The sequence below is a fragment of the Balaenoptera ricei genome, chromosome 2 (assembly GCF_028023285.1).
Source record: "Balaenoptera ricei isolate mBalRic1 chromosome 2, mBalRic1.hap2, whole genome shotgun sequence".
NCBI classification, from domain to species: Eukaryota; Metazoa; Chordata; class Mammalia; order Artiodactyla; family Balaenopteridae; genus Balaenoptera; species Balaenoptera ricei.
The window spans coordinates 71,168,082-71,183,123 of record NC_082640.1 but is presented as its reverse complement, the minus strand read 5'-3'; the positions used below and the strand labels follow the sequence as shown (position 1 = coordinate 71,183,123).

At 47.6% G+C, this 15,042-nt stretch overlaps 1 protein-coding gene across 6 annotated transcripts in view; it reads right to left on the bottom strand.

The window, feature by feature from the left end:
- The window catches only part of PARP16 (poly(ADP-ribose) polymerase family member 16), a 37,309-nt gene that overhangs the window by 10,960 nt on the left and 11,307 nt on the right, over positions 1 to 15,042 (bottom strand). The window contains exons 3-8 of one of the 6 annotated variants that reach the window (XM_059913011.1): positions 14,678 to 14,815; positions 12,164 to 12,370; positions 9,219 to 9,390; positions 7,690 to 7,831; positions 5,901 to 5,982; positions 4,585 to 5,288 (exon numbers count right to left, since the gene is read on the bottom strand). In XM_059913011.1, the coding sequence (XP_059768994.1) occupies positions 5,181 to 5,288; positions 5,901 to 5,982; positions 7,690 to 7,831; positions 9,219 to 9,390; positions 12,164 to 12,370; positions 14,678 to 14,815 (849 nt within the window). In that variant the 3' untranslated portion in view covers positions 4,585 to 5,180. Of the gene's footprint in view, positions 1 to 4,584; positions 5,983 to 7,689; positions 7,832 to 9,218; positions 9,391 to 12,163; positions 12,371 to 14,677; positions 14,816 to 15,042 lie in introns of those variants that run through there. The other 5 variants (XM_059913013.1, XM_059913016.1, XM_059913014.1 and 2 more) reach the window with 5 other exon arrangements.

Sequence of the window (15,042 nt, the reverse complement as noted above, 5' to 3'; positions counted from 1 at the left end):
AAAAAAAAAACCACACCTTTCAGCTGGTCTGCAATCCATACTTCCCAGGAATTCAGACTGGCCTTGTCTCCTTCTTGTCCCACTAGCAGGCAGTTTGACTGAAGTGACCAGTGTTGCCAGGGCTGGAAGGGTCTGTCAGCACCACAAGCTTATTTCACTGAGCCAAAGGGGTATCGGGTATCAAGCAAACTCTGACTCCAGTGGCCCCAGCCCTCTCCCCCTACCTCCTCACATGGTCAAAGCTCCTCTCACCCTTGAATCTCCAGTGATTTCTTCCTCTCTCACCTCTCCCCCGCCCCCTCCACCACCCCCAGCTCCACAAGTCTTACTAAAACCTGTTCTTAAGAAAGGCTTCCTCATCAGTCCTTCACATGTGTGTATGAATAAGCATCAAATCAATAGTTTAATCTCTCAGGACCATTTGCATTTTAAGTCTGAGCCTTTCAAATGAAACTTTTAAAAGACTCTGTTCTGCCCACCCCACTCTACTGCCAAAAGGTACTTTTGGTGACAGAGAGCAAATGGGACTCCCTGAAATCAAGCAATAAATGTCCACAAAATTCTCTGAAACCCTCACCCATCCGTATTGGCTTGCCAGTGAATTTTTTCTCGTCTGTCTTCAGTCACCTTTGCTGACATTACCCTCTACCATGGCAAAGAAGTTTCTTGTATCCTTTCCTCCATTTATTCAGTCAACAAACTTTACTTGAACTTCCACCATGTCTTAGATACTTGGGTTTACAAAGATGACCTAGGCCCTGCCCTCAAGCAGCTTGCAGTTAAATTTTAGTGCAGGAAACATCACCTTCACCACCAGATTTTTAACACAAGCAAAGCCTAGCCCAGTGGCTGGTATAGAGTAGGTATTCAGTAAATGCTGCTTCTCCTTCTCAGGGCTGCACTATGTGGGCACTGCAGTGAATACTGGAAATTTTCTAAAAACTCTATCCAAGTGGATAAGAGTGCCAGCAGGAGTGGGTGGAAATGGTGGTTTCCATCTCGCTTCAGAATGTCACAATTTATTTTGGATGTCCCAAATGTCAGGTTGGAGATTCACACAAAGGAGAGGGTCTTATTCTAACCAGATCAGGGCTAGAGGCAGCCCAGGACACTGACTGCAGGGTGCACTGCCCCAGACAGTTTGGAAACAAACAGTAACCCATCCAGAGGAGAGAGACTGACAAAAGCAAAAACAAACAAAGGCCAAGAGATGGAAAACTCACGAGGTGGGGCAGGGTGGAGAGGAGGAGAGTGGAGGGCTGTGGAAGGGGCTTAGGGAGGGGTGTGGTCCTGGTCTTTTTCTGGGGAGCCAAATCCAGCTCCTGCCCGACTCCCTGCCAAGAATCACCATGGCAACGGGGAGGGTGAGTATGGCTGATTCCAAGCCAGTACAAACCTCCTGGGCTTAGCAGCAGGAATGGGCTCAGATGCATGCGGTCATGTTCTAAAGAAAAATATCTGAATTGGGCTTTTAAAATCACAACCTCCCCACCCACTACTGGTTCTGCAGACAATCAGTGTTTAACAAAATGAAAAGAAACAATAGTGAACCACATCCCTACTCCACATCTCTCTCACATACACATATACACTAATCCAAAGCCTACAGAGTAAAATCCTTCCTTTTGTGGCGGAAACTGACAGCTCATTGGATTCTTAGCCCTTGTCAGAAGCAGGGACCTAGCCTGTGAGAGGTCCACTTGCCACCTCCCAAAACTGTTCCCCCTGACAGTGGCATCGGTGACAGAAGGCTGATGAGGTTGCTTTGACAAGACCAAGGCAGCTGGGGTTCTGATGTGAGGTGGCTCCAACTGAACCACCATCTGGTCTCGTCTGCCATCAGCCGCCTGGGGAAGCTCTTGGCCCATAGCGGGTTTGTCAGCAAGGAGACTGGTGCTTCCTCCCCCATGAAAGTGTTTGCAGCATGAGCCCCCTGAGCTCTCAACCCCCAGAACCCAATTTTGCCCTTTCCTGAGCTGGTTGGCCTAGGGGGTCTGCCTTAGATGTGGGGTCGGTGCTAAACAGAACTGAGCCTTCAGAGTTTGTCTCCTTCCTGCCTCTCCATTCCCAGGTACCCAAGGATCTCACACTATCCCCCATGACCCTAGTCCACTACTCATAGTAGGCACAGGGCCTAGAGTCCCCATTACGAAAAGGCTTTAATTCCCTTTAAAATTAGAAGTGGGGGACCTTCCTGGTGGCGCAGTGGTTAAGAATCTGCCCGCCAATGCAGGGGACACGGGTTCAATCCCTGGTCGGGGAAGATCCCACATGCTGCGGAGCAACTAAGCCCAACGCACCACAACTACTGAGCCTGCGCTCTAGAGCCCGCGAGCCACAACTACTAAAGCCTGCGTGCCTAGAGCCCGTGCCTAGAGAAGCCACCGCAATGAGAAGCCCACGCACGGCAACGAAGAGTAGCCCCCCCCTTGCCGCAACTAGAGAAAGCCGACACACACAACAAAGACCCAACGCAGCCAAAAATAAATAAAATTTTTAAAAATAAAATAAAATTAGAAGGGCGAAAAATGAGCTTTTAAGTGGTAGAAAACATTTTAGTACATAAGAGTAATACATTCATCTTTATACCAACACAGTCCTACAGTATAATTTTATTTATTTATTTATTTTAATTTATGTATTTTATTTATTTATTTTTGGGTCTTCGTTGCTGCGCGCAGGCTTTCTCTAGTTGCGGCGAGTGGGGGCTACTCTTCGTTGCGGTACACGGGATTCTCATCGCGGTGGCTTCTCTTGTTGCAGAGCACGGGCTCTAGGCGCACGAGCTTCAGTGGTTGTGGCACGCGGGCTTAGCTGCTCTGCGGCATGTGGGATCTTCCCGGACCAGGGCTCGAACCCGTGTCCCCTGCATTGGCTGGCGGATTCTTAACCACTGCGCCACCAGGGAAGCCCCCTACAGTATAATTTTAGATTTTTTTTTTTTAGAGGAAGGGGCCCATGAAGGCAAAAGTGCCCAGGGCTCATGAAAGTCATAATGTGGCCCTGTCCTAGTCTTCCCTCCTGTCCATTCTAACCCTCTAGGCTCCAGGAATTTCCTTCCCTCATATCAAAATGTACCTGTCCCATGGAGCCCACTAGCTTGGAAGCTCCTGGAGGACAGGACCGTTCTTCATCCATCCTCATGTCCCCATCATATGCCCAGTGCCTGCCCCACAGTCACATCAGGTATTATACAACCTCTTTTTTGGGGGGGCGGGGGGTGGGAGTGGGAGGGGACAGAAGCCTCAGAAAAAGGGGATTAGGTTTTAAATAAATATTGCCTGAGAACACCTGGAAACTGTGCACATTTCACATCTGTGCAGTTGGACTTTGTTCACATCCCCTATGCTGAACTCCATGGAAACTGCTCCGGCCAAGTTCACCAATGATCTCCAACTCAGTAAATCCAATAGAACTTCTCAGGTATAATCTCGATTGCTTGGCAGCATTTGACAGTGCTCACCAAGGCTTCGTTTTTCACTTCTGTGACACTTCACTGTTCCAGGGTCCCTGGGCATTACTGCTCTGTCTCCTTTGCATGCTCATCTCCTCTGCTGGGCCATTAAAAACAAATAATAACGATAATAATAATAGCAGCTGAAACAAATCAGCTACTTGCTCTGTGCTAAGCTACTGTAACCATCAGTTCTTTTAATCCTCAAAATAATCCTAAATCCATTCTCCAACCACCAGCCAGAGTGATTTTTCTACAAACCAAATCTGATCATATCACTTCCTTGCTTAAAATCTAATGGCTCTCCCCAGCCCACCACTTTTAAGGTCTTTCATGATCTGTTCCCTGCCCACCTTTCCAGCCTCATTTCCCACCACAGCCTCTTCCTGTAGGACCCTCCTGCTTTCAGCTTCTCCAGCAAGAACTCTGGGTCTTTGCGCTGTTTGCACTGCCTGAAACGCTTTTCCTCCACCTCTTAGCCTGACACCAATGTCTCTTTCAGGTTTCAGTTGAACGTCACCTTTCCTGGGAGCCCAGTGGGGCTGAAGAGCTTGATGCTTACGAGACTGACACTGAAGCCAGGTTCAACCCCCAGCTCTGCCACTTCCTAGCCATGTAACCTTGGGCAACCTATTCAGCTCTCTGGGCCTTCACTTTCTTATCTGTTGTGAGGATTAAAGAAATCAGTACGTGTAAGGTGCCTTCTAGGCTCCAGGGTGTCACCTCCATATTTCCTGACCCCAGACCGTGTTACGATTCCTTGCCAAGTAGCTTCCAAAACTCCTTTATGATACCATATAATGCCAACTTCACTCCTGAGAATGTCTGTCTGTCTGCCTACCTTGCTAGACTGTCAGCTCTGTGAGGGCAGGGGCAGTTTGACCTGATTCTGCTCCTATTTCTAGTGCCTGGCACACAGTAGGGGCTCATATTTGCTAAATCAGTAACTATAAATTCAATGCCTACAGATATCCTGGAGATATATACTCTCCAGCAAACGGCCACCTCGAACAAGGAAGGATAAAATTTTTCCCAACAATGAATACACAGCAGCCTCGTGCTGAGGCTGAAAGCAGTCACAAAGGCAACTTGGAAATTAGGAAAATACCTTTATTATTTCTGAAGTGCTCCAATATTCAATGTAAAAACCATGATAGTGGCTTTTTCACAACCTCACAAATTATAGAAAAGTGAATTTCCACATTCTTTACAGAAATCTCCCCCCTAAATCAGATAGGGCTCCATGACAGCTGACACGGGGCAGGAAGGAGGGGCAGAGAATACAGCAGGTAGAACCAGGGCTCTCTGAGCAGCCTGAGGCTTTTCCTGAACGTTTAAAGCCCAGGCTGAGTCCCAGAGACTTGCGGGCCCTGTGAGGGAGGCTCAGCCCACACACATCTGTGGCACACCGAGGCAGGCCTCTATCTCAAAGGCCAGCCGCCCACAGAAGGCCTGCAGTGTGGCACTTGTGGCTAACAGGCCACAATCAAGGCAGGTTCGTGAGAAGGAGAGCAGGAGGCAGGCCTGCAGCTCAAATCCTTCTCTCTAAAACACGGCCAGGAAAGAGGCTGGGGACACTGGCCAAATGGTGCTCTAGGTTTAGAAATTTCCCCTTTTACTCAGCTCACAAAGACGAATTTGTCAAATAGCTACTTTTAAAAAAAAAAAAAAAATCAGAAAACAAACATTTGGTTCCATTTCAGCTGTAATCAGCAGTTGGTAATTTTTAGAAAAAGATGACTTGAGTTGCTCTTTGTTTTCTATCAGTTCTCTGACTCCTTCCTTTCTCATCCATGGTTAGGGCAGAGGGGTTACAGCTGTAGCAGAAGGCTATCTGTTGATGTGAGAAAACTGTGGAAGTGTTTTGCACTCACATACAAAGGCTGATGGAATTCAAAACAATCCCACCGATTTTTATGGGAAACATGACTGTTCCTCTAGGGTATCTCAAGTCAAAACAAGGCAAACGCCCAGTGATTTATAGTCCCTACTACACATTTCCGCCTTCCAGAAGGCGTTAGAGAAGGGCCAAAGTCCGCCAGAAGCAGTTGTAAACACCCCACTGACAGCTTGGACACTTTGTTTTTAAATGCAGCAGGACTTTCTCCTTTGGCCCTGGCAAAAAAGCCAACTCCCTAAGACTATTTAGGAAGGCGCAGACAGGAAATCTCCCCCAAAACCTAAGAGTGAGGGGCCAGTAGCCTCCGTTGACTAGTGTGGCTGAGAGCATCATCAAAGGCAATTGATACATTTATGGCATATAAAAATTGTCCTGTGGTCCCCAACTGGCCCCCAGGCTTGACCTGGCTGGATGTGAGGCCCGGGAGGGACAGAACAAGTTATCATAAGGCACATGGTTGCGGTGGTCCCCACACCAGGCCCAGAAAGATCATCTCTTCACGCGATTCCAAAAGTGTTGGAAAGCTGAGGAGTTGATGACACTCACTATGAGCAGCAGCAGCAGATACAGGGTTATCATGACCGTAAACCAATGGCTGGAAACCCAGGAGAGCTGGCTTGAAGCCCTGCTTCAGGGGGAAAAAAGAGTTGATGTTGGAACAAAGAGAAAAACATATTTTTAAAGTGTATGCAACAACTTCTGGCTCAAAGAAGATGAAATGATCAATTTCATCCTCTGAGTGAGCCATGAAAAGAAGCTTTGTGCGTGCTCCTTTGCTCAAAAAATCTGGGGCTGGGCTTCCCTGGTGGCGCACTGGTTAAGAATCCGCCTGCCAACGCAGGGGACACGGGTTCGAGCCCTGGTCCGGGAAGATCCCACGTGCCGCGGAGCAACTAAGCCCGTGGGCCACAACTACTGAGCCTGCACCCTAGAACCCGTGAGCCACAACTACTGAAGCCCGTGTACCTAGAGCCCGAGCTCTGCAACAAGAGAAGCCACCGCAATGAGAAGCCCGTGCACCACAACGAAGAGTAGCCCCTGCTCACCGCAACTAGAGAAAGCCGCGCACAGCAACAAAGACCCAATGCAGCCAAAAATAATTAATTAATTAATTAATTAAAAGAAAAAAATCTGGGGCTATTTGCCCTGGCGCTGACACGCCTTTCACCAGAACATTTTCTAAATGTACAAAGACAGCTATGCAATGAGCTCATCCTGATCTTTTCTTTTATAGCTCCTCCTGTACCTTTCATAACCTGTCTTTTCTTAAGCAAGATTTTGGTATCTAGAAGGATGACCTCACTAAGGGTGTCTGACCAGATGACAGGGCATCTGATGACAGTGGCAGGATATTCAGCAAAAGTCTTTTCACTTTCAGACATGCACAAGTATCATTCTGAGCAGGGGAAATCCTCTTTTGCCTGCTGGGAGATGATCTAAACCATCCAAGTGTGCACTAGAGAGACACTCCAGGAAGAAGTGGGAAAGGAATGGAATTTTCAACTTGAAAAAGCCAGATGATTTTAAACCAAAGGATAATGTCCCCCTAACTTAGGAACCCTGTACATATTTACCAGATTTAAGGAGGGAGGATTTTACTAGATACTGAATTCTGAATCCACTGGTGTGTACAAGTAGGAGTCAAGAGTATTAACAATAACTCTTCTCCTGTCTTACCTGCGCACCTGCTGCTCATTCCCATGAGAGACTCTACCATGGACCCCAACAATGTGACAAAATGTCAAAGTGACCCGCAACCCTGGAGAGCCCTGCCATACCCCCGAAAACACAATGCTGAGATGGCATGAGGAATCCACCACTCTCAGGTTCTTAGGAGCTGGAAGGCCTCATCTGCTGTTGGATTCAACACTCTCATTTTAGAGATAAAGATGAAGCATCTCAGGTCCAGAGAGGAGCAGGTGGTGGTTCGACAGCCACCTTGGGAAGTGACCAAGCTGGACGGCACATAATCCCAGCCAGATCCTGGCACCACCCTGCCTCTCAGCGCAAGCCAATGAGTGGGTTTCAGACTGTGATCAGGAGCCCAAGTGGCGAAGGGGCTTCACAGTTTGGCTTCATTCAGTCCCTCAAGTTATTTATGTTAACGAAGCTCTTCTTCACTAGAATATACAGTCCCTTAGGGCCAGGACCAGATTTTATTCGACCTGTATTCCTCACTTCTTACCCCTTACATAAAGCGGAGTGCTTAATATATTTTATACATAGCTGAGGTCTAAGGCTGGGGGAGAGGAGCTGCTGATAACTAAGAACCCAATACTATGAATGCAGCCTTTAGTTGTTCTCCTGGACCTCATGCAGGGACCATCCTTCTCACCTCTTGGGCTGCTTCTGTGAGTACACCAGCAGGTACTTCACTCGCAGGAGCTGGTTATTGGTGACCACAAAGTACTTTGGAGGGATGTCTCCCCCTTCACTGTGCTTGATCCTCGCTCTCCTGCGATCTATCTCCTTGGAATCTAAATAAGGAGATAAAGCACAACTTTACAAGGGGAAGATACAATAATAACAGAAGCAAACTATGAATAGAAACGGGTCAAGCACCCTGGTCCTGAGGGTGGAGAAGCCCCGGCAGGCAGAGGAATGGGCTGTGTGTGTATGTGAAGCAGGACTTAAAAACAGGAGAGTCCGACAAGCAGACGGCCGGGAAGAGGAAAAGGAATACGAAACTAAAAGGGATACAAGAGAGAGAAAAAAAAAAAAAAACTGAGTGGGGAAAGCGAAGGGAAGAAGCAGATTGATGGCCGTAACAAAAAAATAATCTGGGACTAGAAATAGGACTTGATCTGAAACAAGCTTTTTAACAGCATTTTAAATTAACCGTTCTGGATTCGAGAGTCTTAGAACACTTATCTTCCACCTTTTGTACCAAGACTTGTTTAAAAAAACAAAACAAAACCTTTCCTTTTAGTAACATGAAAAAGCTTTACCAAAAAGAACCAAAACACAACAAAAAAACCCACAAAAGGCCAAAGCTTCGTCACAGCAGACGTTGCAAGGTTTTGTCCTAATGTTTAATGTCATGGTTTGCAGACTTCCTAAGAATTATAAAAGTGAGTATTCATGCTGTCTGGTTTGGGAGAGTGGCATCAGACCTGGGCCCATTCCTCAGGATTCCAATTGCTTTACATTAAAGGCCAGGAACAGTTTTCTCAATTCTCCTTTTCTCAGTGGAACCAACAGGCCAGCTCTGGAGACTAGAATGACAGTTCTATGACTTCTGCCTTTGAGGGCAAAACAGCAGGGGGCACGGGGCAAAGATCTAAGGCACATATCAGGAGAGTGGACTGAGGTGGCCCACCATTCATCTGCTCCCTAGAGAGCCCAGGATTCACCCCCATGGCCTCAGGTGCCCCTCACATCCTCTGGGGGTTCCAGCATACACCAGAGCAGCCTGGAGGGATAGGGTGTGGACGCAAGTCTTTAGCTTCAGTTTAGCAAATGTTTACTGAATGTCAAGTATGTACCAGACTCCCTGCTGACACCAGGTGCCCGGGAGTGAATCAGATCCAGTTTCTACCTTCAATGAGACTGTGCTCTGGCCTCACATACTCATTTTCATCTTCTCCACCCCAAAGCTTTCCTTGAGCACTTGGACCCACCGTGATTGCCCCTTCCTCTCAGCTGGCACTCCCTACCCACTGCCCTGTAGTCAGTGATATCTTTTCCACTGTGTGTTCAGTCCATAAGGAGACTGCTCACTCCCTGAAGGCAGGCCCTGTCCTACATTGTTAACCCAGCCCATCCCTTGGCATGCAATGGGTGCTCCACCCAACAGCTGGGCCAAAGGCAAAAGCCTGACACCCAGAGGCCTGCAGCCCAGGTCTGGGCCAAGTGCTCACTCACCCTTCTTCTTCGTTTGGCACTTGACGTCTGGATGGTCAATGACCTCGCACACGGCCACACAGCTAAGGATGGGGCCCAGGAGGCTGCGCTGCCACCCATGGCCATGAGGGCTATAAATGAGAGCCAGGCTCAAGTCACTGGTGAGGTAGGTCCCTTCCCCGAACAAGGATGTCTGAAATGGCAGAGATCAACAGAAAAGAAACGGGGCTGGGTGAATGCAGAGTTGGCACAGCAAGATGACACAGGTCTTTCTTCAACAGAGTTGTTAACACACTCTTCAAGCCTCTTTTTTTTCCCAGCAAAAGGCATAAGATCAAATAATCCTATGACATCGTCATAGGGTTATTACAAAACACATTCCTATCTGACAACAGTTTAACTGATTGTGGATGTGGCTAACTAAGCTGGCAAACTAGTAGTTCCAGTGCTTAAGGCTGAGTAAGAAAACCACAGGTATAAGAGTCAGACAGACCCAAGTTTGAATCCTGCCTATCCCTCTAACAAGCTAGCAAGTTATATAAACTCTCTGGGTCTGTTCCTACATCTACAAAGTGGTGATAACAGTGTCTCCTTCATAAGGTCATGGGCAAGGATTCAATGAGATGATGCACATAAAGCACCACACAGAACACCTGGCACAAGACAGGGGTGGGTATGCCGTCACAGGCTCTTATGTCGTAGTATGTCAGTTAATTCCTGCTACATGCATGTGTTAAGCATGGTTACACTGACAGGCTTGCAGAAGCAAAGTCATGTCCTTATGTACAGGGAGGGGGTAACACCTGAGTGACTAAGGGAAGTAATCTGAGTCATTACTTGGAAAAGAAACAAATCTCAGACCAGAAATTGTAACCAAATAAGGCAGGCCTATATGAGGGGCAGGGTAAGTTTTGCTCGTTGTGTTGGTGTTGACCAAGAAAATGTCCAAAACTCTAGGAGGCAGGTCCCTGGTGGTGGTGCTAATTTGGTGTCCTCCACGAGGAAGCATGCCAGGTGAAAGACAAGGATCTCAGGTGAAATACCTACAAGCTGAGGCTACAGCAGGCATAGCAAACACATCCTTTGCCCATGGTAGACATCAATAATCAACCATGACGCTGACATAAAAATATCAATCATGGCACTCATTCATACTGACTCAGAATCCTTCTCAGCACAACATTCTAGGTAACTTCTACCAGTGGATGGAATTTGACATGAGCTGTAATTCAGATGCTATCCTTGGGCCACAGTGTCCGTATCTTAAGATGATGAATGGCCTCAAACAGCTCACTGAAAGTCCTCTACTTGCTAGCTGAGAAACATCCTAGTCAGTGGCACCAGGCTTCCACAACGCTAAGCCAATTAAGTGAAGCTTAGGGGAAATGAAACAAGCCTTTCCTTGGCCTTGTTACAGTGTCCCCCATGTCTCAAAAGTTAACACAGACCTTCTCCAAGGACATGGATGTCCTCTGATCTGACCCCACATCTATTTCTGCTTATGCCTGCCATGTATACACCATCCCTAGACTCAAGAACCATGAGCAGGAGAGCACAACAGCAGGAAACTTGGGGTATCCCTACGAGAAAAACAATCTCAGAGCTTCAACTGGCAGGTAGGCTCCCTCAAGCAAGCCCCTCACTGAAAACCCAGGCAGAGGAGGCCAGAAGAGCATCCGCTTCACCAAAGGACTATGATGAGATGCTTCTAAGCAGCAAACTCCCTCAGGCACTGAAGTGAAGGTTTGGTTACAAGACTGGAATCTGCAGGCAACTTCTCCAGGTGGGCTCTGGCGTGAAGCAGAGGCCCCCTGGATTCCAGTAGCCTGGCCATAATAATAAGCTGAGAGCCAGTGTAAACAAGCCCATCATCCTCGCAAAAGCCAACTGTGCTAATCAGCTGCAGCAGTGCTGGAAAAGTCTCTCCAGCCTCGGGGCTGCATCAGCCACGACTGAGCCCACAGCTCGTGGAGCCAGCCCCCCAGACAAGGCAGATTCTGGGACGACTGGGGGAAAGGCTGCAGCCCTCCAGCCGCCCCAGAGTCGCTCTCCATCAGCCTCTAAAAGCAGCCACTGCTTCCTTGGTACTTAAGTACAGGAAGAGCCCTTTGCATACATGAACTGTTTCAATCCTATCAGGGCACCAGCACGTGGGTAATGGAATCCTATTTTACAGATGAGGACACCGAGGCTCCGAGAGGTTAAGTAAACTTCCCAGGATGGCAGAGCTGCAAAGGTGGTCTTTTTGGCTCCTGTCTGTATTCTTCCTCCTTCACCTCACTGAGGGACAAAATAAGTGCTGGCAAAGAAGGGGTGGTTGACACTCCTAAAAAAGGAAGGAAAGGTGCTCAAGGAGGGAGCTCCTCTCCTCAGTTTCCCCAAGGGCTGACTCTGTTGGCGGGTCCCCTAGGCAAGTGCTTCTCAAACTTCAACATGCATATGAATCACCTGGGAGTTTGTTAAATTGTGATTTCTGATCAGGTCGTCTGGGGTGGGCCTGAGATTCCACATGTTCAACAAGCTCCCAGGTGATGTGGACGCCACTGGTCCAGGGATCACGCTGAGGAGCGAGGGCTGGCCACCCACTGGGATCACCTGGTGAGCTCTGAAAGCATACTGGTGCCCGGGACCCACACTGGTTGGGGATGCGGCCAGGCACTGGGATTTTTAATAGCTCCCCAAGTGATTCTAAATGTGCAGCCAAGGCTGGGAACCATCTTTAAACCGTTGCTTCTCAAACATTCATCAGTATAGGAATCACCTGGAGATCTTGTTAAAAGGCAGGTTCTGACTCAGAAGGTCAGGTGGGCCCAGGATTCTGCCTTTTCGCAGGCTCCCGAGCAATGCTGCTGCTGCTGGTCTGCAGACCACACTTTGAGTGGCAAGGCCTTAGTGAACCCACCCACCCTCACCCCTACCAGCCCTGACACACCCCCCCCCCCCATGTCAGCAGCCTTGGGCCCCACCTTGTTCAGGTGGCAGTGCAGGCCACTGTGGATGATGGAATGGAAGTTTTCTAGGCGGCTCCCATGGAAGGCGTAGATTAGGTCTCGTTCTCCTCTGGTCTCATAAAATTTGGCGTTGGCTGGCTCGGAGTACTCAATTTCAAACAGGAAGTCCGGCACGGGGACAGGCGTGTGAGGGGCACCAGTCAGCTTTTGGATCTTTTCAAACTTGAAAACATGCAAGAAGTTGAAGTTTTATTTGGGAAGTTGGTTAAATGTGCTGCCAAAATGGCCTCCCAAAGCCTCGGCTTTAACGCCTATGGGCTCTGCTCATGAGAAGAACTGGCTTCACAGGAATAAGAACATCAGTTTATAAACAAGCTCAGAGCTTATAGCTCAAGGCTGCTTTCCTCTAACAATATTTTCCCCTACAGTAGGCTAACTGAGAAGCACGAATTGCTCCTTCTAACTAAAGATCACTTCTAATTTTCATTACACTTTCACATCTGTTTCCTGCATTCCATCTTTACAATAATCTTAGGAGGTAGAAAAGTGTGATAAATTACAAAAATGGCCACAAAAATTTTTCCTCCCATCCCTGTCCATTCACCCCTCTGCAATGTGACTTTGCAGGTGGAATTCCACCAAGATTTCATCAGGAGATGGAATCTATTTCTCCACCCCTTAAATCTGGGCTTGGCCATTGTGACTTCCCTTGGTAAACATATGGCAAACAGAGACTTGAAAAGAGCTTGCCCTTCCTTGTCTGCTGCTGGGAACCCTTCACAAGCCCTGCTAACCTTCTACAGGATGACAGCCTCGTAGAGGAAGGCCCCAACCACAGCAGCCATCCCAGCTGAAGCCCCACACACATAAGTGAGGCTACCCTAGATCAGCCCCAGGTGAGCCGGCCCCACTAATAAGAACCACCCAGCCAACCCACAGAATCACGAGAAGCAATCAGTGTTGTTTTAAGCCAGTAGATTTGGGGGATGGTTTGTTATGCAACGAAAGTTAACTGATACAGAAGGGTAAGCTCCTTCCTAAAGGGTAATAATCCTCTTCAGGGCAGAGACCACACAATTTCCAAGATTTCCAAACAGTACGTCACAGACCAAAGCCAGTCTGTGTTAAAGTTTTCTCTGGGTTGTGATTAAATGACAAAAATAAGGGCAATTTAACAGATATATTTACATTGATGTAAGGTTGCCATGATCCTTTCTTTGGAAGAACTGTCCTTTATTCTGAGGTCAGGACCATCCTTTTTTTTTGCATTAAAATATCGTTTTATAAAATGATACATGGTAGACAATATCCTTACTTGGGCACAATAGAAAGTTGATAATCCTGGGTCCCAACACTCCATATTTTAATGGAACTTAACAGATGGGAGTGGGGTTTGAACCCAGAGCCTGAGGATTTCCACTACTATAATCAAAAATCAAGGAGCAAGTGCCTTATCTACTTTACCAATAGCACCCAACTCCAGTAGGCGCTTGATGCCCTTATGAGGAATGAGTAAATGAATGAATAAATCTAAATTTAACAGATGACAAAAATGAAACGCAGAGATCATCTAGGAGTTAGCAGCCCAGCCCGACCTGAATACAGGTCTCCTGACTCCCACTCCAGGGCTGTTTATGTTATCTTACCATCGAACATGGATGGAGGATGTTCCTAGACACCAGAAACCGAGATGCCAAATTCTATGCCACTTAAGGAGGATTTCTGTCTTTAGCAGGAACTTATAAAATTGAATGCTCTTCAATTAAAACTGATTAAGTGAGGAACAGTACAAACTCCTGCTGCCGCTTACAGGAAAGAACACCTGATCAGGGATGTGCCTGTCCTACACTCTGATCCCTGTCATCCCAGCCCGTCCCTGTGAGATCACAGCCAAGCAAGGGAAGCCAAATTATGGAATATCTGACCTGTGCCAGACACTATACTGCGGGTGAGACACATTCTATTATAGCTCCCTTCTAAGGTAACTATTAATATTCTCAATTTACAAATGGGGAAAAGAAGACTCAATAACAGATGGGAGTGGGATTTGAACCCAGAGCCCGAGGATTTCCACCACTTCGGGTTCTGCCTCTTTGCTTCCTGACAGCTGGAATGTTTGGTCCACCCTTGTCAGAAGTACCTGGGGTGCTTGTGATACCCAACTTTTACTGAGCCCCTAGCATGTGCCCTTAGGCATTGTTCTAAGTGAGAAAATTCATTTAATTCTCACAGCCAGTTCCCTGATGGAAGTATACTATTATTATCCCCGTTTTACAGATGAGGAAACTGAGGTACTGAAATGCACCCAGTAACCTGCTCAAGGTCCCGCTAGTAAGAGGGAGAACACAGCTTCGTACTGCCAGTGTACAAGTTCCTGGGCCCCACTCTAGACACAGAATCAGAATTTCTGGGGACACAAGGTCCAGGAATCTGCATTTTCAATAAGCTTCCCAGGTCATGCTGGTGCACAAAGAGGTCCCAGAGCCCTCCAGGCCCAGGAATCTGTGATCCTATAGACCAAAGTCTCACCTCTGACTTTCCTGCACTGTGGATTGTCAGGACCTTTGAGGATAAAATCCAGCTCACCAGGTCCCAGGCCCATGTGTCTTTGTCTCCTGAGGACTGGAGAAGTTCTTTCAGGTTGGGTAGCTTACTGGCATCTGCAAGCTGAAGTGAGGAAAACCTCCGTTAGCAAAGATCCTGGACAAAATGATAGTAACCCCTGGTGCCCTCTAGTGGTAAGGCAGGCGACCTGCACTTCTTTCATGTTCCGAGGAATTTCTTCAGAGGGAAATGCAACAGGTTTACGATCCCTTTCCAAATACTGCCCAACTCCAAATGTTCTGAACACTGGAAGGTATTCTGTAATTCAACTGGTACAAAACCTAACCTGA